This window comes from Anguilla anguilla, chromosome 17, assembly GCF_013347855.1.
Source record: "Anguilla anguilla isolate fAngAng1 chromosome 17, fAngAng1.pri, whole genome shotgun sequence".
NCBI lineage: Eukaryota > Metazoa > Chordata > Actinopteri > Anguilliformes > Anguillidae > Anguilla > Anguilla anguilla.
This window is the reverse complement of record NC_049217.1, coordinates 18,020,603-18,044,193: the sequence shown is the minus strand read 5'-3', so window position 1 is coordinate 18,044,193 and position 23,591 is coordinate 18,020,603. Positions and strand designations below refer to the sequence as shown.

General features: G+C 43.4%; 1 protein-coding gene across 1 annotated transcript; it reads right to left on the bottom strand.

The window, feature by feature from the left end:
• Positions 1-3,360: 3,360 nt before the first annotated feature.
• Positions 3,361-13,152, bottom strand: LOC118216383 (dual specificity protein phosphatase 3-like). Its single transcript, XM_035397479.1, has 4 exons — positions 12,697-13,152; positions 7,203-7,435; positions 6,032-6,236; positions 3,361-4,924 (listed from the first exon to the last, which is right to left on the bottom strand). Exons 1-4 carry the CDS (start codon positions 12,864-12,866, stop codon positions 4,921-4,923), a joined length of 612 nt encoding a protein of 203 aa, XP_035253370.1. The 5' UTR covers positions 12,867-13,152; the 3' UTR covers positions 3,361-4,920.
• Positions 13,153-23,591: the final 10,439 nt, after the last annotated feature.

Sequence of the window (23,591 nt, the reverse complement as noted above, 5' to 3'; positions counted from 1 at the left end):
TTCCTTTCCATGGGGCTGATGATACCATTGTGTCTGAGCAAGAGAGACCCAGCAGGCCGGGGTAACAGAGAGAATGCCTTTAGTTAGGTCTCCAGAGGTGGCTACAAGTAGAATCTGGCCCAGCAAGCAAGAACCTAACAGTCTGCTAGCAACAGGAATATTCACAAACTATTTGCCTCATTTTGGCAGTTGTGCCGATTTTCGAAATGCTGGCGGACCAACAGAACTGCTTTGGGTTTTTCTAATCTTTTTCCAAAAGGTCCCGGGGTCTGTCACACGGCTTGTTGCAAACCCCAGGCCTGACTTGAATATTAGCCTTTCTCAGAAGTGGCTTCCATCTCTAGCCACTCTCTTAAAGAGGCCAAATCTATGAAGTACTGAACAGATCTGGACAGTTTCTCAATTTCAGCCAATTTCTGCAACTGTTAGTGCTGCATCTGGCCGCTTGGTCATTTCTGCCAGTTGTCCAGTAGTCTGACCTTGGTAGTGTCTGGTATTTTCCCCCCATTGTGTTACAATGGTCTTAACATTGTTCCTAGGACGGTTCAAAGCTTTGACAAAAAGTTGGAAAACAAAGTTGTTTTCCATCTTTCTGTCTCCTGACAGCTTAATCTCACAGGTCCGCAGTCAACCTCCTCGACCTTTATGACAGCATGACTGATTGAGCTGTGAGACCTCACAATTTATTCTGCAGTCATGAAATTGAACACAAGTGGATTCGAAATCAACGTTTGTGGACCTTGTTAATGAATTGAGTGTGAACCCACAAGAAAATGGAAAGCACCTGGCCCAGTTTAGGTTGTTAATACACAGGAGGTGAATACGTATCAATTATACGTCTAATCTCAAGTCTTAGGCCTCCCTGAGGTGAGTAGAATCCCATCAAAACATATTCTAATTTCACTTGGCAACACAGCAAAATTAGAATTAACCAATGGGGAAATAACCAAATTACTAATTAATTAGCAAATTAATCAGTAAAACATTCAAAATGATGCTGCTTATAACTCCACCATAGTATGAGATAATGCGGTTGCAGAGTTCTTACAGCAGTGCAGTGGACCCATGCAGGGCTGGTTCTAGGCAGACACGTCAAGGGCAGTCTACCCCTCAGACGACATCCACCTGGGGTAAGGGGGGCCCATCTGGGGGGTTGCCAAAAGAAGGGAAAATTTTTAAATGCATAAATTGCATCATTGATAGTCAGCATTTTTTTTATTTTCCCCTCTCAAGCGCCCGGTCCACAATCCTCCCCCCCCCCTCGAAATCACTATCTCCCTCACAACTGGCCTGCAGTCTCACCTATGGCAGCAGATACCCCACAGCCAAGCCTGGGTCTGTGCATCCCAGTCCTCTTACTTGCCTGTAAGTGACTGATTGTGTTCGGCAGCGGCGAGGGAAGAACATCAAGTCCCAGCCAGAGCTGGATGAATGCACTCTGTCGTGCTGGAACAGCACAGACTCCTACGGGAGACGGCCCTCACAGAAACTTTTCAAACTTTTCAAATTTTCTAAAAAAACCTACACAAGAATGAAAGTCTAAAAGCATCAATGCACGTCCAAACAGCCGATTCATTTCATTTTCCCCCCCGATTACTTATTCATTTCATTCTTATTCTCCTTTGTAAACAGATGACAGGCAGGAACTCAGTGATCTAAAAGCTCTTGTTCGAGAGTTTGAAACTGAATAAAAACAAGCCGCTCGAGACACGGTCTGCGGTGCTGCAGTCAGTAACGAAGAAACATGACTTACAGTGCAGTAGTACAGTCTGCTGTTTTGACACATGATTGATGATTCTAAATAATGAATCTAAATGACCGAAAAGACACTGAGCGGATCCGCAGATGAGAAGGCTTCCTGGGGGATCTGTGGGAGAGAGATATGGAGGAGCGGTGCGGAGGAAGAAGGGAGTGAAAAACGGGAGTGGAAGTGAAGCACAGGGCCAAATCTGTTTTCCATCCGCTCCTCCGTCGCACTCCATCATTTTCCTCCCTTCCCCAATGCCCCTCGTGCGCTGCCCCCTCTGACGGTCTCCCCCGATCCTTCTCTTTCCAGCGGCGGGAAGTTTTACCCTGACAGGTGGAAGGCCTCTGAGCCTCAGCTACACCCCAGTAACGGGGGGAGACGAGCGCTGTGCTCACCTCAGCAGCGAGCGCGTTCCTCGTCCGGCGCACCGCTAACCGTAAAAAACGGCGACACCAAATCGCCAGCTGAAGAACGTTGTGTCGGCACACTTCTACGGTCAGGAAGGGCCCCCCTCCTGAGCTCCTTAGAGGCTCATTGGTGTAGAACAAAATGGCGGTTGGGATCCAGAGGGAACGATAGGAATCAGTGATGTAATTAGGGGTTTAATCTCCTTATATTCCAGGATGCTACACACAGATTCCCTTTATTTTGGACTGTGCTTCTACTACTGTTGGGGAGGCGAGTGGAGTGAGGCAGCGAGATGTTGCAGCGGAGAGTGCGACAGAGTGTGTCTCCACCTGCTGGTCAGTTACTGTAACACAGTCAGATGTACACTTTGTCCATTGTTTACTGTCCGCTGGTTTACTTTTCTTTCTTTTTTTTAAAATCAACCAAAAATTATATTTTTGCTTTTTTGCTGACAGGACTCTATCTTTGTCTGATGTTACACGTTTTAATATCAAGAATGATTGGGTTCTGCAGAAATCTTTCAATACCAGGAATGCACTGTTGAACTTAGAAGTAAAAATTTACTTTCTTAAAGAAGTTGAGCAGATGGCACAAACCGTGTGAGAATGCAGACTCAGGAAATGGGTTACTATCATGCAAACCCCTCCCCTACGTCTGAATCTCTAAAGAGGAAAAAAAAAAAAAACAAGAAAGATGACAGTTCATTTTTAAAAGTGCTTTGTGGGTGGGAGCCATTTTAAGAAAGAAGGCCTTGCCACATTATTTGCTTGATTCTTTTTGGAACAGGAATAAAGATTCTGGTGTTATGAACTGTATATGTAGTCATATATTTATGTATATATATAAAGCACTATTCATTTATATATATATATATATATATATGTATATATATATATATGAATAGTGCTTTAACAGCAACATATGCTTTGCATGGATTTTTGAACTTGTTTCAAATCCCTCAGTGCATTGTTAAAAATAAAATGGTTCTGGCTGTGCTGTGATAATAAATATATGACACTCTACCCTTTTTGTTTCAGGAAAATCAATAAGCACGTTACGGTGGTTAGATTCAAATTCTAGGAACAGGCATGAATATTTTGTTGATCATTTTGCAGTAAAGAAAACTTACTGGGATACTGGGATCACTGGATGATTTCTAAATGTTTTTGATGATGCTTGAGGAAGAAAAAAAGCTCACCCCGGTCTACCAGTCAAGCAACAAGCCACTCTTTAATATACCAACAGAGTAAAGCAACATTTGCAGTATTCTGGACTTTTAAACTTAAGCACTTCATTTCACACTACTATACACATGACATATCAGCAGCAGTCAGGCAGGCTTGAGGCTTCCACACGCTTGCATACAAGAATCAATAATAATACACACATGTTCAAATACTATGATTATTGTTTTTGAATACAATAAATTATAAAGATTACAGTAAATAAAACATTGCGGCAGAGAGTAAAAATCCTTTAAGATGGCAGTGCTAAAACTACGCCCACCCAAACCTACCCACACACCCCCTACCCCCAACCCCAAGACTTCTAAATATGTATTCAATATCAATGCAGGGGACCACATTTTGCTTTTGCAGTGATTTAACGGGTTGTCCTTTTGCCTGTGTAATTCAGTGTCTAAGTGTCTAACTGCGGTTTTTAAGGTTTGAAACAGCTGTGCTGTCACAGGTAAGGATGGCACAAATCAGAACAGGCACAGAGCAGAACATATCAGACTGGGTCACGTGACCAGAGGATGTGCATACACGAGCGTGAAAATCACAGAGCATCTTTGTGTGGTTAGTGCTCGCCAGTCAGAGTAAGTGATGTGTCTGCTTGAGTGATCACAAAATAGAAATGAGTGACTACGGCAGACCCAGTTACAGAAACCCTTTCTTTCTCCAGGAATGTCAGTGGAATGTTCACTGTGGATGTCCTTCACTTTATATGTAATTGTCTTCCATTTAATATTTCCTAATTTACATTAAACTCCACAGCGCTGCCTTGTAGATGAACAGCGAAAGAACAGTGCGCGGATGCAGAATAACGGGGTGTGGACCTCGCCCGTTTACAGATCAGATCAGGGTCGTTCTAAAGAGCCCGTCGAGCAAGTCTGACTCGGTAAATTTTGGTGCTTCGCTCAGGGAAATCCTCTTTTAATCGAGTACCCCGTTTCATTCAGAGGGCATAGATGGAAAAATGGAAAATAAAAGTTATGTTTTTTTTTTTAGCATAAAAGTTATTTGTATCTATATTTTATTATCTCTTGAGCACCTAGAGACGAGGACACAACCCATGGAACAGGAAGTATGTGAGCGAGGGTTATGATGCGAGATTCTGCACCTTGTGATAAAGCAGCAGTGTTCTGAAGTACATCTTTCAGTATGTTAGATTCTTTCATAGAGAGGCAATTTTTGCTAGAAATATGTAGCACAGATGTGCTCATCTTGCACTAAAATGATGTTTTATGGGTACACACAGAAATAAAAAATGAACAAAAAACATAAGCAGCTCTCATCTGTCACTCTCTCCTCTACGTTAAAAATGGCCCTGAAGCTTCAGAGCTATGATGTAGAATGCGATGGGCATTGACACGGCAACAGGCCAGGGACAGAGAATCACACGAACGCTAGGCTTCTAGCACGTTCTCCACCAGGTCCCTAATGTCCTCATTAAACAGGGAGGGAGAGCCGGATGAATAACACCCCCTGGTCTGTTCTGCTCTGTCAGCGGTGCTGCAACGAGAGCTCTCCTACCCTTTACATTCACCTGGGAGCACAAGAGAAGCGAAGACATCGTCCTGTTATCGTCATCTCCGTTACGTTCAACACAAACCATATATATTTGTGTGTACGTGTGTGTGTGCACGCGCACACATGCATGTAAGACCCAGCTGTGCTAGAATGATAACAGGAGCATGTTCAAATAAACTTAACATACATTTAATAACAGCGTACTGACAATGGAGACTTCAAACATGCGGTAGCTGGTAGCCTGTGTGAATGTGTGCGACTGGTAATTCCCACAATATCCAACAAACACAGGGCATTTTAACACAAAAGGCAGGCGATGTTAGGCACAGAAAGAGACAAGGATGTGGGATCCTTTAAGACATCACACAGTAGCAGCCTCGACTGAATCACCCAAGGGACAGCAAAGTGTTTGTGATATAATCATTTCAATGGGCGGACTTTATGTTTCATTTTTATGGAAGTTCAGGAGTCAAAATTCTGTGTGTGTGTATGATAGTTATGAGTGTGATAGTTATGGCATGAGTAACTATCAGTGCAGATTTCAGTGTACACACATACAAACATCAGCAACTTCCGGGAATAGCACACAATAGTCCCATCTGAACAATACGTATAATATGACAGATTCCGTTTGGGGAAGCTGTAAAACGCAACACATCCCTTTCCCCATCAGCAGAAGACATATGAAAGTTACTGCACGGAAACCGCTGCAAAAATAACAACTAGATTGAATTTCCCAAGATTCCAGAGACCCAGAAGGTAAGGTGAGTGAGCCAGGACATGTGAGAAACGGCAGTGGAACCTTTGTGTGAGCCACAGGAATGGAGAGAGAGTGGCAGGGGAGTTATTACAGCATCGCCCAGGGCCACAGGCTCCTCCCCTTCCTCTCCACCCTCTGTCCACTCAGGTATAACTCAGACATAAACCCTGCAGTGTCAGCACACACAGGGCTGGCAGTATTGTGTGTGTGTGTGTGTGTGTGTGTGTGTGCATGTTCATGCGTGTGTGATTGTGTGTGTGTGTGTGTGTGTGTGCATGTTCATGCGTGTGTGCGTGTGCGTGTGTGTGTGTATTGTGCATCAGTATCCTGCTGCAGGCTCTCTGTCCTAAGCAGAGCTCTCACTTGGGCCGGATCTTGCCCTCCCTGACGAGCCGCTCGTTCAGTTGGCACAGCTGGCGCAGGAAGCCGTCGTTGGGCCCGATCTCCCTCTTCTGCCGCACCACGGCCAGCGCCGTCCGCACGTCCATCCCGTGTCGGAGCATGAGGTAGGCGATGACCAGGGTGGGGGAACGGCTGTATCCCTCCCGACAGTGCACATACACCTTCCCTGGAGGGGCGGGGTAGTGGGGTGGGGAGACAGAGACGAATGGTGACCTCAGGGATTGGGGGGGGTAGAGAGCAGCTGCCGAACCCCAAACCTGCTGAGCAAAGCGTGAAGACGGGAACACAGCCCTGACCTCCGCGCCGCGCAGGCAAGGTCACCCCGGACACCGCTCCCTCCCTCCATCGTTCATCAGTGACCCCGCTCTGACGTCCCGTGAGTATGGAGAGTACACCTCGTCCTGCTCCTGACCTGTATCACAACCCCAGCGTGGAACGCGAAGTGGGGGGGGGGGGGGGGGCTGCCCTTGGGATGACAGGTGAGCCTGCTCTGTGTCTCTATTGGCCAGAACAGGCGGCCCTGCCCTCCCCCCAGCGTATATCTATTTCAGCAGCTAGTCTGCACCTGCTGTTCCTCAGACTGAGCTTCTCTCTCACTGCCTTAAATAAGACACGCGGAATCATCATTTAAAATCATTCAGCGGTTAATAAATCACTATTATTATCAAATTATTAATAATCTACGATTATCATTAATCATCTATCCATAGGAATAGCGAGTACAATAGCAAGGTTATAATGTCCATTAGAGACAACAGTGAAGCCATTTTAGAGTGCAAAATAAATCTATGTTATATATCGGCAAAGCCCAGATCAGTAATGATAAATTAGCGGGCTGTCAGAGTTTTTTGGAATGACTAACCGTCCTGTGTGCAACAGTATCATGGAGTACGGTAACGGCCCTTAGGAGATGTTAAAGCACGGTAAAAGGCACTGGAGTGGTGCGATAGTAATACAGGAGGGCTTCCGTCTATCACAGATCAGTGGCGGCATTGAGCGGTTACCACCATTACTGCTGACATTCATCTTTCACTCTGTCAGGAAGGAGTGAGGTAAGACGAGGACAGGAGTGACACGCGGGGACGCCGGAGAGAGGCGTGCCGGTGGGCGGGCAGGGGGGCGGGCGCCGTACCCTTTCCGTCCTTGTGCGCCAGCGCCTTCTCGATGAAGTCGGCCGCCTCCTCGAAGAAGACGCTGAGGTCGAAGTGGTCGGTGTCGCTGGCCTGCATGCCGCGGTAGGCCATCCCCGACCCGGCGTAGAACTCGGCGCTGGTGTTGACGTGCATGAAGGAGTTGCCCTCGGCGGCGTTGAGGATGTGCGTCACGCCCAGCTTCTGCAGCCGCATCACGTTCTGCGCCACGAACCTGCGGGAGTCGCGCAGCGCCGCGTGAGTCAGACGGGGAGGAAGCGCGTGCAATGCGACGGTACTGTCAGCGCAGCTCCTGATCGCAACCGACGACTGTAGAAGTGCACAGCTACGGTTCGGATTAGCAAAACACAATAACACAGATAATAACACAACCAGAATTAACTCGAATTATTTAACCAAGCACTTTGCACATTTTCCAATTAATTACACTTATTATACAACGTTGGAAGCGACAAGGGGCTCTTTGACCGAGTCAATCTAGTGACACGTTGTTTGGCACTGCCCAGCTCACACAAACTGTCACATTCTTTGTAGTGTAGTGTGAGGTCGCTGTGAATAATAAGAGTGTAGTAATGTTTTCATGTTTTTTTTTTTCTCCCCGCCCTCCAAAGCCCAACATTCCAGATACACGGTTAACGTGTCAAAATGACACATACTTCTTCTGCACAAAAACGGTTGAAGTGTTTCTCCGTTGTAGAAAAGAGATACACAACCGTCTAAAAATATATTTTAGTACAGTATTAGACTTCAGTGGGAGTGATGGTATTTACAAAATTGCAGCTTTTGGGTAGGTGTGAAAGAAAAGGTGTGTTTCGAAAATAATCCATAATCCACACTGTGCCTTCATTTGCGCAGTTACCGCTGACATCATCCTTTTATAACAAATATTGACCAATAGAGTCAGTGGCATTCTCATTCAATACTTCTGAAATCACGCACACAGGCTCAACGGCTGAACAGGAACTGTTCTGTATCTCGCACACATGGAGCCCACAACACTGGTTCAGTCATCTCGGTTAGGCTGTGGTTTTCCACATTCACACTTTTCTTGTGTACTGCAGCAGTGTGGGCCTGTCCCACCCGGCATGGAGGCGCATGCATTATCCACGGGGCTCGAGCGGAACGAATCGCGGGGCCGTTTTTAGGTGGCAGGGGTGTCTGTCAAAGCCAGAAGCGCCCGTGGGACAGCAGAGCGTTCTCAACGTGCCGAGGAGATCCCGGCTGCCGCCCGGAGACGGTCGAACGACCGCAAGCCCGCAGCATGGTGGGTAAAACAGACGGAGACGGCGGGGAGGATGTGGTCTGTGTTCCTCACGCTACGAGGCCCCTCACCTTTCTGACCTTTCTGTCTTCATCTACAGCAGAGGTGTCAAACTGAACCCCGAGGAGGCCACAGCGTCTGCGGATTTTCATGTTCTCCTTTCAACAAGCTACCAATTAAGGCCTTGAGAACAAGGTGTGTGGATTCCTTAGCCAATCAATGACTTAAATGAAACGCTTATGCCGAGAACACCCCAAGAAGATGGAGTTTGACACCTCTGATCTACAGGATGACTGGTCTCCTGAACCCACATCTTTTTCTCTCTCTTTCTGACACCACACATGAGTACACACACACACACACACACACAAACAGAAAACGTGCCACCCAAATGATATACAATTGGTGACTAACAGCCATAACTCAGGCAGAGAAGATTGCAATGGAACAGCACATGGCTTCCACTGGGCATGCTTATGTAGCCCATGATGTTCTGCGTGAAGCTTGAGACTCCAAATTAACAGCCATAAATTTCCCTCCCCGCCCTACTGACACGTCACTGCAGAAGAAAGGCCAGCGATCTCCTTCCTGGAATTTCTCATCACCAGTGAATTAGCAGCAGCACCCTGTTCAGCACTGGTTCTGTCACCGCGATGGTTTATGCCTTGAATTGACTTGCTCCCCTCCGGTTCTATACCGATACATAGAGTTCTCACACAGTCCCAACGGTATGCTATTGATCTGAGCCCATTACCCGCTTCCCAGTCTCATACATCAGCTGGACAGAGCTGGTATATTTCTCGCAAGGTGCTTGATTCTCCGCTGAGTGTGTGTGTGTGCTAGTGCCAGCTATGGGGGAATCATAACAGCAGTTGTATGGGTGCATGTGTTTGTGTTTCTATGTGTGGGTGTGTGAGTGTGTGTGTGTGCGTGTATGTATGTGTAGCTGTGTCAGTGTGTTTGTGGGTGTGTTTTTGTGTGTTTTTCTGTGACTGTATTTTTGTTTGTGTGTGCACTTGTGTGTGCATGAATTTGTGTGCCTGTGTTTGTGTGTACATGTGTGCTTGTGTGTGCCTGAGTCTGTGTTTCTGTGTATGTGCATGTTTTCCTTTGTATGTGCGTGTGTGTGTGTGTTCGAGTGTGTGTTTGTGCATGTGTATGTGTGTATGCGTGTGTTTGTGTGTGTTTGTGTGTGTATGTGTGTGTATGTGTGTGTTTGTGTGTGTTCGTGCATGTGTATGTGCGTGTGTATGTTTGTGTGTGTATGTGTGTATGTGTGTGTGTGTGTTAGTGTGTGTATGTGTGCCTGTGTGTATGTGTGTGTGTGTGTTAGTGTGTGTTAGTGTGTGTATGTGTGTGTGTGTGTTTGTGTGTGTGTGTGTGTGTGTGTGTGTGTTTGTGTATGCATGCACTCCACTCACTGCCTCTACACCAGCTTGTTCCTCCCTTAACTGCTTCCTGCCGCCTGCCTGTCAATTATTCATTCTTCCATTTCACACAGTGCGCCAACACAGCGAGTACAGGGTACGTTTCCCAAATGCACGCTAACAACACGGTTCCTTCATGCACCGGCGTCCCCTCGAGTACCACAATTACACAAAACACTAAACAAATCACTGCCTGCAACACGGCTTTCTTAGTGCTGAATTTGACAGGGCTATACATTGTCTGCTGTGCATGCATGACACTGACACATAATGTGCACTATAAGTTACATAAGCTTGTTACATGAATAATGCATGGGTCTGATGAAGTGCCACTGATGTAGTTCACAAAGTGCTGACAATTTACTGCTGTAATTACATTAAAACTATGTGTCACAACAATAGGTGTCTAGGGGCTCTGCTTGTTCGTACCTTGAGAGAGAATTGTGGCCATTTAACTGCATTGTATATGAAGAATACATATTCAAAGACAATGTCGAAAAATGTATCCCTTAATCTAAATTTAAGTACCAAGTCATGTGGAATACCAGGTTGATACAGAACATAATGGCATAATCTCAGAGTCACTTTAAATGCATATGTAATGATAGCCCAGAATTTCTGAGGCATTACTTAGACAAATGCATGACAAAATTCCCACTGCGCAGCTCTGGAGTAGAATTAGGCACTAATCGCAGGGAGTGATGGGGGCTCACTGACTCAGACCAGTCCAGTTCTGGCCAGGGCTGGGAGTCCCACAAGGAGATCAATGACTGGCCAAAGCCTTAACTCAAGTATAGGGGATTCCAGTCAGTAGGTTAAAGTAGACTACTGCAGAATATAAGTATGCATCTATATCATATCCACAGCCACAGGCCTTACATCCCTTACCCAAGAAAAAAACCATTTATAGGAACAGCGAAGCAATGTGGTGTGCACTGCAGTAATGTCATTATTATTATTATTATTATTATTATTATTCATAATACATTATTATAACTTAAAGGATTCCCAAAGTTTTCAGTGGAATAGTAAGAATGGACAGGAGTGTGAAATGTATTTAAATAAACTTGGCAAGTTAAGGATGGATTTTCCAGGATGGGTGTGTCTACATAAAACGCATAAACAATGAGACAGTGACAGCTCTGATTTGGCAAACTGGGAAGGGCGTGTCCCTGTCTCTCCACCAGAGCCAAGTAAATCCCCAAGGGACTGCATCCTTCACTGCATCCTGTAAACAAACATTACATTACATTACATTACAGGCATTTAGCAGACACTCTTATCCAGAGCGATGTACAACAAGTGCAACGTACAACAAACGGCTCGGTAAACTGCTTTAAGAGCGTATGGGTGTGCACAGGCGTGTGGTCATATATCAGTGTGCATGCATGCAGCGGCACAGTATTGGGCCGGGAGGGTGGGGTTTAGAACAATTTCCAGGGCACTTCCTGACAGGGGCCCTCAAAAAGTGTGCTGGGATAGGTTAGAGGGGCCCAATGTGACATTATATCATGGGGCTCAAAATCCCTTGAGGTTCCTTTGCATTCATATCCTGTGTATGTACAGTATATGAGTGTGTTCCTGTCAGAAGAAGAGAGGACCAATCCTCCAATTAATAACCACTGTATTGTTTTAAAGTCTGGAGGAGGGATCCAGTGTGTGGGAGAGAGATTGGGGGTTGTAGAGAGAACGTGCCCTCGAAACGATTTTAATTTGAAACTTTACCAGGGGAATACAGCCTTTTGTGCCACACTTCTATTTTAGTCTCTCAGTTATATATATATATATATATATGTGTGTGTGTGTGTGTGTGTGTGTGTGTAAGCATATGCAAAAATATTTCATATTATGTAACAAATAAAACTTAGTACAGGTTATACAACTAAATTCTTTGTAAGAATACAAGCTGGTTCATGTTAACTGTATTTTCACTCATATCCGGAATTGTTCAACAAATTGATTTGAGAATGCTAGGCTATGAGTCGCCTCGATTGCTATCAGCAAGTATACTTACCACATTCAGAAATCATTAACAAGATCCCCTGCTCAACCATCACCAAAAGGCAATGCAACACAGTGAAAGGTTCAGTGTCAAACCAACTCTTAGAGTACTTATGGTCCTACTGTGGTCCCTATTGGACTCATATGTACATATGTTTTTTAAATTAACAAATTGAATTTATTAAATGTATAAGTCGAAGCAAAAACGGTTTATAGAATACAGTGCTAGTATACCTATAAGTGCAAGACAGTGTAAAATTATTATTATTTTATTTTTAATGAAAATTATGTTTCAGCACCCAATCGTACGAATCAAATGGTTGGTTGCAATATCCTGCCCATATACATTTCATTACGTGCACATTGGGCGTCATGGATGTAGCAACTTAAAAACAATAAAAAACACGTGCACTTGGAGATATGGAATGCCGACGCATTGTTTACCTATTTACCCAAACCAAATATTACGAGCAAAATAAAGACAAAGGGAAAATTCTGAGATGAGCTTCGGGTGAAGAGTTCACTTTTATAATCGTTCCCAGAGAGAAATGAAATGGGGTGATTTAAGGGGAAGCGATAATTCGTATTCACAATGCATGCTTCCAACACTCGTTGGTTATCTTTCTAGAATATCCCAGCATCTTTCCTTGCGCGTGTCGAAAAACTAGACGAGGATGTGTTGCCGAAGACAAAGAAGTATATGTGTCATCAGGTAATTTCGGGGAATGGCGTGACAAGATAATACGCCGAGAAATCTTAGGATTTTACTAGGAACGAAGTACTTACGCGTTGCCCACGTAAATCCTGGGATAAACCTCGTTGAAATGCTGGGTTGGCAGGAAGTAAAAGCCATTTCCATCTGAGAGGAGATCGTTAAGCTGTTGCACAGACACCTCGTAGTCTGACATGTTGACTTCAGCTGGGGCCGGTACCTTGGCCGGACTGTTTTTCTTCATGATACCGAGCAGTCCTTCCAACGTGGCGAACAAGTGTCAGTTTTCTACGCGCGTCGGGGAGGTGTTCGTTCAAACTGCTGCATACCCTCTGTACTCTTTGCCCAGTCTCTGAAGCGCTTCTGCACTCCTACTATTCGTACAGCACACACACCAGACTTTCTCCCGGACAGACCGTGCAGACAGACAGTGGCGGAATGAAGGGTGAACCGGAGAGGACAGTGATAAGCGCGCCAGGGTGGCAACCATAAAACGACAAACGTTCTGCTGGTGGATCTGTTAAAGGGACCGCTCTCTCGTGCGCGTCAGTGTCATTATAGACTTCCGTTGTCAGCACTGTTAATGAATTACACCTGTCATAAGCAGATGAAAAGTGATATTTCTTCTGACTAGCACTGCTCATCTTGGCCGAGACATATTGCTAGTATGTGATTAAAATGAGGATTTGAATTAGGATTCTGTCTGTTTCATAAACTACAGCAACAATTGCGGAGTATGACAACCAATGTTTGAGCGATAGGACTTGTGCTGATGTGGCTTGAAATCTATTTATATTGTTTTCAGTTCACAGTGGAATAACATACACTATGCCTGCCTGCTAGTCGGACATGTGGAGTTTTACTGTTTTGTATGCGATCTATAGTTGATGTTACACTTATTTGATACAGAAGAGCACAGTTATTCTATGAGTATATGACCAATTTTCAAACAGCTACATCTCTCTCAAACTTCAAGCACAAGCTAAGGTCCACCCTTATACATTAGTTTCTCTGAACATGTCACGTGTTCTCTTTCTCTCTCTCTCTTCCTCTCTCTTTCTCTGTCTCACCGTCTCTCTCACCTGCTGTCCTTCCTGTTTTAACCTTCCCACCCATGACCACACTCTCACATTCTCACTCAAGCACATGCACATGTTCGCACATACACACGCACACACTCACATTATAGGCTACTTTTGAAATGACTACTTGTCCATTCTTTACTGTATCTGTGATTTTCCTCATTATGTATCAAGTTCAATCTGTCACAGATTTTTATGTTTCGTTTTGTTTTTCTTTGTTGTTTTGTGGTTTTACTTACTTCTCCTGCAATGTGCCTGTATTATAGTTTAGGGCAGGACTTTTAAAAGCCCCCTAGGGCTTCTCTCCTCTCCTACACAATTGTGTTGTATTTTATGTATGATGTTAGTGTCCTTTTATGTCTTTTATTGTGATTGTCTGCAAATAAATCAAATCAAATGTTATTGTAGTATTGTATTGGAGTTTTGTGGAACCATACAGTACTCGAGGGAAAGAATTTACACATACACTAAATGCACTGTTCCATTTGCACAGGATACCTTATACAATGGTCAGAGAGTGTTGACAAAAAACAGAGAGAGATAAGGAGATAGTGAAAAGACTAAATAATGTTTGTGACTAGTGAGTGGCACAGATTGCAACTCAGAGATGAGATTACACATTTGTTTTATTTTCAGTAAATGAGTCAAATGCAGACTGCAGTTAATACAACTCTCCATGTCAAATGGTTCTTCGATGCTACTTTATTACATTGTACCAAATTAGCTGTAAAAAGCCCTATCTATAATGTCACTATAAACATGAAATGCACTATAGTGGCCAGCATTGGCATTGAAAATAATATATATATATACAGTACTTTTCCAGAAGTATATGGACACCTGAACATCACACCCATATGCACTTGTTGAACATCTCATTCCAAAACCATTGGCATTAATATGAAGTTTATTCCTTATACCTTACAGGTGCAGTCACACAAAATAGCAGGGGCAAACTGAACAGAAAATAAAGCAAAAAAAAGTTTATGAATGCCAACAGCCATGAAAATGACAGATTATGGATATAACTAACCTCTCTATGGAAGGTGTACACATTTCTTCCTGAATTTAAGTGCAATGTAAGGAATTTAAATGTTGTGTTCAGTAACAGAAATAAAAAACTAACACAAGTACTCACCATTACAATGATGTAAACGAGTGTTTGCCAAAAAATTATCAATATTTTGAACTTTAAAACTGTTAAAAATTTTATTTTGTCTATTGTAAGTACACTTTACAGTTTGGTTTAACAGTGAGGTCAATTTTTTAACTTGTCAATTACTATAATTCAGATACTTTATTTGTAGAAATTTATGATAATTTTAATTTACAAAATACTTATTATGTGTTTCTATGCCAGCAGAGTATTTTTGGCAGAATGATTGACAGGTGAATCAATGCTACGCGAGGCCCTGGTGGTTTGTTGATACCATTAACACTGTCACAGAGCTCTTTTTTGTATTCATGTGCTAACTGTGCTGTTTTTCAACAGTGTTGGATATCTGCAAAGTACATCGCCCAGGGTGAGAGCAAATGTGATGGTAATTTTATTACACTGCACTTCTTTTTTCCAAAATGCCACCACCAGTGGATGATTTTTGCTAAATTAATAAATAAATCGATAAAAATCTGTTCAGTGTGAGTCTGAAAAAACAATCAACCTTGTAATGTAAAAAAAACCCTGTAATGTAAGACAAAAGGTGAATTGTTCTTTGCTGATCCGTGCGCAGGTGTGTAATTACATTCTCTGGATGTTTAGAGAACACAGCTGAAAGGAGGCTTTTCTTTTTATACAAGACTCATTTAAATGTATCTTCTGAGACTTTCCCACTCCTCAAGATAAAACGGGCTGATCTGTTTCAGGCCGTAAGATTGTATCAAGATCTTTTCAGCTGAAGGGTTCTCACCTATGAAATGCTGCATGTCTGTGTGTGTGTGTGTGTGTGTGTCCCTCTGTGTGTGTGTGTGCATGTGACTAAATAATACTGTAGAAAATTTACTTTTTATGAACTTAACATTTATGACAATCTATTAAGACTAGAAACCCTACCACTATATATTCCAGTCTCTCCCTTTACTGATTTCAGATTATGGACCTGCAACAGCCAACAGCAGAAGATTTCAGGTCAACAATTTTTCTGTGTTACCAGAAGACGCGTCTTTTCGTTGAGCGCTGTCAGGTGATATTCATGTTCCCGTCAGCAGATGGCACTAACGGCCCATTTCATAGGATTGCTCACCCTACTGACTGTACAACTCATTCCCATTCTGAGGACAAAATCCTTGACTGTACTACTGAGTGGCAGTGGGAACCAATGCTAGCAGCTGGCTATCCAAAACAGAGCAGTGCATGCTTCCTTCACAGCTCTCCTTTTATTCTTTCCTTGGGTCATGCTGTGGTCAGTGTCTACATGGCCATTGATCACGTCATTTGCAACTGAAGGGTTTCCATTTTTATAACATGGCCAGGGGGGTATAGTGAACAGGGAAGTCCTTAGAGCATTAGCCGCCAGTGAGAGAGCCTGAGATTATTAGTCATTAAAAATTCATGATTTGATACTTTAACCCGCAGGCCAAATCACTGTGAATTCTATGCCCATATTTATATTTCAGCTCTTTTTTATTGGTTCAATAGACGCGCGCACACACGCGCACACACGTGCAGCAATGTTTGTCCCTAATGGAGCAGAGGGCCCACAGGTCCATTACATAAGTGGATTAGGAGGACACTGAATCCGATAAGGTCACACTGTCCACAGAACCAATTTATTAGCAATATGGAAAAGAAAGCGTGAGGGATTAGGGGCACAGATGGTTAGCTCATGCTAAAAGGGCGTGTAGTGGAGCAGAGCATTCTGGGAAGCCGGCAACACAGCCATCGCACAGCTGACCGGCTCTCGCACCACAGGCCCTGCTGGCCCTGTGCTCTTCCTTGCCTGTGCTAGCGTACCGACTCGTCCACTCCATTCATGGGAGTGGTCGCTCCTGTTAGCTCGCTGGCCCTATGACATACCCATCTGTCTGCCCATCTCACTGCATGTCCGCTGCCTTTGCCCTGACTGTGACATGCTTGTGCTTGCTCAGAGTAAGTACTACAACTTGGGTCCATCCTATGAAGAGACTGACAGGATTGTCTTTCCTTATTATAATGGTGACCTCAAAAAGCCCTGAAATGGGAGGACTATGCATAAAAAGTGCTGGACTTTCTACATGGAAAAACCAAAGTGTATGAAAATTCCCTTAAATAAAGGAGAATCTGCATTTTAAACACATGTTTGTTTGATTACAAATACAACATTTTGGAGAGCATTGTCCCAAATATTATGAAGCTCACTATATGCTATGTGAAGCATGACACAATAATTTCCCATTATATTTCAGAATTTAGCAGACACTCTTATCCAGAGTGACTTACACAGATCATGTTTTACATACATTGCATTTATACAGCTGGATATTTTTACTGAAACAATTCACATTATGTAACTTCTTCATTCATATGATGACAGATCCCCAGCTAGGAATTACATGCACAATCTATGTCACATGGCCTCTTTGTTTTTTATTTCAGGATTGCTTTTTCTTTCAAAATTGTACATTCCTAAACACAAAAAAATGCTAGTTTTATGGTAGCTTTGAAGCTACATGCACCGTTATGAATAAGTGATGGAACTACATTAGTGTCCTAATTAGGGTAGGTTTGTCATTGGAATATGGATAGCTAATCAGCTACTAAATTATTCAGATTGTAGCTATGTACTCTACATAAAAATCTAGTAATTTAGCCATCTAAAACATAGGCTACTGATGAAATATTATTGAAAGGAATAGTTAATTTTCTGGATGTTTTTATATTTTAGCTCTTTTGTACAGTATGTCTTGCCCAGACAGTTTGTTTGTGCAGTGATATTTTAGATACTTACAGTTTCTGACAACCAGCTGACTTTACAATAGCAGTTATAGGGACTTCAGGTTTTTTTTTTTTTTTTTGGTCAACAGCAGGAAAATACATTTCAAGTAGCTTGTGCAATGACATCTTGTCTCTCCAGAAGCTGTACATATGAACAAAATGTCATAGTGCTTCTTCATAATCGTAAATGTAAACATCAGTTTTTATATTGTGCCGGTACTACTTTTGTTGAGCACAGTAGTCTCAGGTTGCATGCTAGCAGCTTCTGAAGATAGCATCCCAAGCTGCTTTAAAGTAAAATTAAGTGTAATTCTTTAAACTCCAAACCCAAAAATGCCCAATACCTGCTATTCACAGGTTTGTTCATGCTGGAACAAAGTCAGCTGCACGTCCGCGTGAGTGGGGTCGAAAGTCTGGGGCAGGGCTCTGTACAGCCACAGCTTACTTACCGTGATGGGCGTAGACTTCGTACAATACAGCTTCTTTTATTTTTGTTGCTATTTCATTTTATTGAACCTTTATTTAATCAGGTATTCCTGCTGAAAATTCATTTATATTTTTCCACTGATGACCTGGAGAAGGGAGAATCAATTCTGGCTTCTCTTGCATAGAGGGTTGGTTTTGAGTCAATTTCCATGCAAGAGAACGCAGATGTGATTTTGAAGCCAGTATTGTTCAGGTGTGGAGTACATTAACATGCCCTATAGACTCTGTGCTAATATGCTACATGAAATGCTCTCACACACAGTCTAAAATTGGGCTAATTTTGCTCCATTAAATGCAATTATTGGCCAGTTTCAGGAGGTGAAGCAGCATTGAGAGTTTACACTGGAGTTAATGGATGGCTGTAACTAAATGACATTTTGTGCTGTAATCACACTGCAGATATTTTCGGACCTGGGCTATTTGTGCGAATCTGTGTAGCGTGTAAATCAACACACCTGACACACAAAGACGGCACTCAGTTCCAGCGTGCTGTTTGTCTGTTTCCATGGCGATAGCAAGGAGATGCCGAGAGATGCCATGGTAACCATCCTCATCATGGAGAAACCAGCCATGCTCCATCGTCATTCTGGATCATGGTCGGTTATTTTCTGGCTTATTATTTTTGTGCATAATAAGTAGGTATGAAATCCTGCAGACCCTTCAATCCTCTTCATATCGTCTCTTTTTATTATTTTTTCGCATTTTTTAACATTACACTTGAAGGCTACCTCATCCCATAGTTCTTTAAACACACTGTTGAAACAATGTGATCACACACACAATGATTGTATTATGTACTGTAAGGTATGTTGCTGTTCAACATCTTGCGGATTGTGTTTGTGCATGCATGTAGGAAATGGTCTCTCCCAAGCTGAAATACACTTCATCGACACCATTGTATGTGATGATTACCCACGGTTAGATAAAGAATTGAATGGATTTGTAAGCCTCTTTATATGCTGGGGACCACAGGAGCAGCTGTCTCAAATGCCTACCAGCAACATGGTCCACATTTACACTATACACAGTCATATACATTCAGCAACACATACAGTGTATGCTTTTATTGAATATTTGAATATTTCTTGATATGCTGCTCATTACGCGAATGCATATTAGACAGCTGTAGGCCTGTCAATGTACAGGTGTGTCGGAGCATGTCAGTGTGTGTGTGTGTGTGTGTGCATGCGTGCGTGCGTGTGTGTGTGTGTGTGTGTGTGTCATGTGTGATTGATTGATCGATTAATGGCACTGATTGGCCAGGGATTTAACTCATCCGGTGTCCCAGGTTTAAATCAGACTCTGATTAGAAGGGGGAAATGAAACCCAGCAGTACTGCTGGCCTCGAGGGCCAGATTTGAGTATCCCTGTATCAGACAAGGCCAATCTTTAAGTCAGGGGTCTGCAGGACTGCAGTTTCTGCTGGTTTTTGTAATTTCTTTTCAATCAGCAGACAGTATAGACCTCAGAAACAAGGTGTGCAAACAACTTTCACCAATAAATGACTTAAGCACTTAAGTGCAGGAACACATCAAAAAGCATCAGACACAGTAGCCCTCCTGGATTTGAGGTTGCAACCCCTGCTCTAAGCAATCTTGTGAGCGTTCAGAAATTCCTCACTGTTAGAGTTGGTGCTGCTGTTCATTGTATACATGTAATACAGCGCCACTGCATGCAGGTCTGGATTCGATCGACATTTGCCCTTAACTTTCAAATGTATGAAAGTGTTCATTTTTCACAAACACCAGGTTTGCAATTTAATTTTAGTGATCACAAAGCCACAGTCTTATTCATCCTGTGTTATTTCTTTCACAGCAGACGTCTACCTCCTAACCAGGCTGATACTTTGCATCACATTGACCTACATAAGACATAAGAGCGCATTGTAATGCATTGGAAATGTAGCCTCCTTTATTTAGCGCTCATGGCTGTCCTTGATTGTACATGGATAGCCGATGATAACCAGCCTAAAGCAGAATAGCGACAAAATGAGAAGCCGTAATGGGAGGCAAACTGCGAGCAGGGTAATTTCCCCTTGAGGATCTGATTAAACTCGGTTAACAATGCGCCTCCTCAGGCTGAGCTGAGAAAGAAGCGCATCGAAAACCCCATGATCCTTCTGAGCCAGCCATTAGACCACAATCTGCCACCAGGACCAGAGTCTCAAGTGTGATTTATAAGACAAGGTGACATAACCTGGACTAATGTGGCCTCCTGCCCCTCTGACCAGATGCACAGCTATGCAGGAAGCTAAAGCAACGCCCGGTCACTTCTGAAAGTGCGCCTCCTGCTGGCTCAACTTCAAGTTCCCGATAGTGAGCAAGCATGTACTTACAGTAACCTAATAATTAATCCAATCAAGTAAAGGTTGCTTTTGGAAGCCCTCTTATTCTGTATTAGTCAGAAAAAAAGAATAGAAAACACTGATCACCTGCAGAGAGTGACCATGAAAATGATATTTGTCACATTTTCCATAAATTGTCTCTTGGACTCTTGACGACACCTCAAGGTCAAAAGCTATTCGGCAGGAAAAGCTGTGTGGCAGCCTGAAGCATCTGGTTTCTCACCAGTTTTCAGTCATGAAAAACATATTCATGCATTCAGTGGATCTCTAAACGGAAGTGTTGCCTTACAACTGGCTCATTTGTGAGAGTCCATAATGTATTTATACATTAAATTCATTATCTGTGCTGGGGAGGTCACGTCTCTCGAGTAGAGGGTCGGGGGGGTTAGAGTTCTCTCGCTATTCCACCTGTGAAATGGAAATGGTGTGAGTTAGACTCTGTGGGGCACAGGAGAGACCCCCCCCCCCCCAAAGACTCTATCCCTAAAAGGCTGGGGGTCACCGTGTCCTCCAGAATGAACCCTTGAGGGATCATTCAGTGGGACGTGAGAGTTTGGACTGGGAGAGGCAGTGTTCCCATGGGCGTCCTCTGTACACTAATTGGAAGTATTGGCTGAGTCAAGCAGGCGGGGCTGAAATTCGGAATGCTGAGTTTTGTGTGAGGTGCAGATGCTTTTGTGGTTCCCCTGAGGGGCATATCAGATATAATTCCCTGGATTCAACCTTGCATTAACTCTGACTCACAATTAAATGCAATTGTTCATTTTTTCTCTCCTCCACAAATAGCAGAGAGAATCAATTGTAGCAATTCCTGAACCTGTTAAACTGTTTTTATAGTAAGCCAAAAACTAGCGCTTGTGCATGTCAGTCAGAACAACTCACATATTTAGATTTAATACTTTAATGAATATTCAGGTGCATTTTTTGGCTCTGCACTGAATGGATCTGCTTCAGGTACTGCAGTGCATGCACTACCCTATCTAACAGGGAGCACAATACATAGCCCCTACTAAACAGGAGGAATACTAGAACCCCCCCACCCCAGTACCTTGGAGCAGATCCAAACAACAGGTGGTGCTGGGGTGGTGGAGGGTGAGCGCAATTCTGTGCAGTAGCAAGCAAAGCAGTGCAGGCAATAAGCAGCACTGTAGGGACCTGACTGTTGGTTTAAAAAGTGCTCCATTGGCTATGTGTGCATGTGATTGGATGAGCATGAGAAAATGTGTTGTGTGTATGTGATTGGTTGACTATGGAAACGCGTGACATTGTGACGGCTGAGCATTGGTCGGTGCAGCAAGAGTTCCATGAGCGAACTTACTCTTCACACTTCATGCGCAGTGCTCATTTCCTTCTAAGTCAAAGTTTACAATAAATGTCTATGGATCCAGGTCACCTGAGGAAGCTTGGGTATAATTTATGTACATTTCCTGCATAGACTGGACTGCACACGTTGCTTAAGCAAAAAAAAAAGATCTGCAATCGAAGAAGGACGTTTGAAGGCCATGGTATTTTATGGCAGATTCATATAATTCTTCATGCGCTTCACTCCTACGTACACGTAGATACAGATATTTTTCATAGAAATGATGTCATATTTATGCATATTTATTGAACTGCAAATGTAAAACAGCTCTGGCCAGGATTCAGGGATGTAGACAGTGTAGTACAGCAACACACATTTTATTTTAAAAAGTATTACTTTTTTATTACCTGTGTGCTACCGCAGCATTTCTTTGCACTGAAATGTTTATGCATGAATTTTTTTGCACACAAGGATAATGCTTTCCAAGCGCCTGCCAAAGACCTCTGCAGAACTCCCCTGAGTAAACAGGGCCTTCATCTCGGTGTCATTGTGTCTCGCTACAGAAACTGGCCTTCTTCAGACAAACAATATTTTGTGTGCACGGCCAAATTTAAATAAATCAGCACCCCGTTTTCAAAAAAAATCTCATATAGAAAACCCTCCTATCTACAGTCGTGACACGCCTGCTTTGTCAGCAGAAGTATTCCCCAGTGACTACCCACACAGAGCGAAGGGGTTTGCCTCACAGATAGCAACGGCTGTTCAGCACAGCATATGATTAGTGAGAGTGGAAAAAAGTGAAGGAACTTTACCACGCTTTAAAAAGGTTCACAACTGGCTGTGGAAGACCATGGCCAGGATTTAAATGTGTCCTCACATGTCACGAAAAATAAAGACAAGACTTTTGTGAAAAACATTTTTTCTGCACATACACAGTTTGCTAATACAGCCATCACAACTGTGTTTGTCAAGAGAAAGAAAAGCAACTGCATTTATTTATAATTCATATTAAAGTCAAATGTTGAATGAATCCTGTCCTATGTTTCTCTTGCCCCATATTTGAACCCTTCATTCTGAGAGTTTAGTGTCACATCCCATCCAGCGTCTTCCAGCTAGGCAGCAGACACCCTATTGCGGCCAGCCTCTCACCTTACTTGCAATGTGTAATTATGGCTGTTATGTGAGCATCAGCACTGTTAGCAATTGCCCGCAAGCAGTGTGCAGCCCGCATAGGAGACAGGTAGCGACACCTGTAAGATCAGAGAGGCGCGAGTGAATTAATTGGGGCCTTATTGAGCTCTTACGCCGGGAACGAGGGGTTTGACCTGGATTTCTGCTGCGATTGCAGGGAGCCGTGGGATGACCTGAGGGGAGAGTGGATCTTCCACAGGGGGCTGACGTTCGTATCTCCGTCCTTACTGCTAATTACTGCCGACCGTCCAGCGCTGATATCCACCAATCCAGTCTGGAGGGAGCCTCCTGCATAAAACAGCTGGTATTGATCTTTGACAGCTGTGCGCTAACACTGACCGAATGCGAGGATGACACGCCCTTAAATAATCCCGCCAGCGGCCATTGCGTAAATTATGCATGTGACCGAGCGAGCTGGGTGCTTCTGCTATTGACAGATCCCCCCATCAGCATAGGGTTGGTCGAGAGATAAACAGTGTTTGCCTGCTAGCTGAACCGAGGCCCAGCAATGCACAGTAAAATATTAGCTGCAAATACAAACATACTGAAAAATGTACACTTATACAGAATAGAAGTGTAGTTTGAGAGATATTGATTCAGTATTTTATGCTTGCAGGATAAAGCTCATTTTTAATAACTATTTAATACCATTT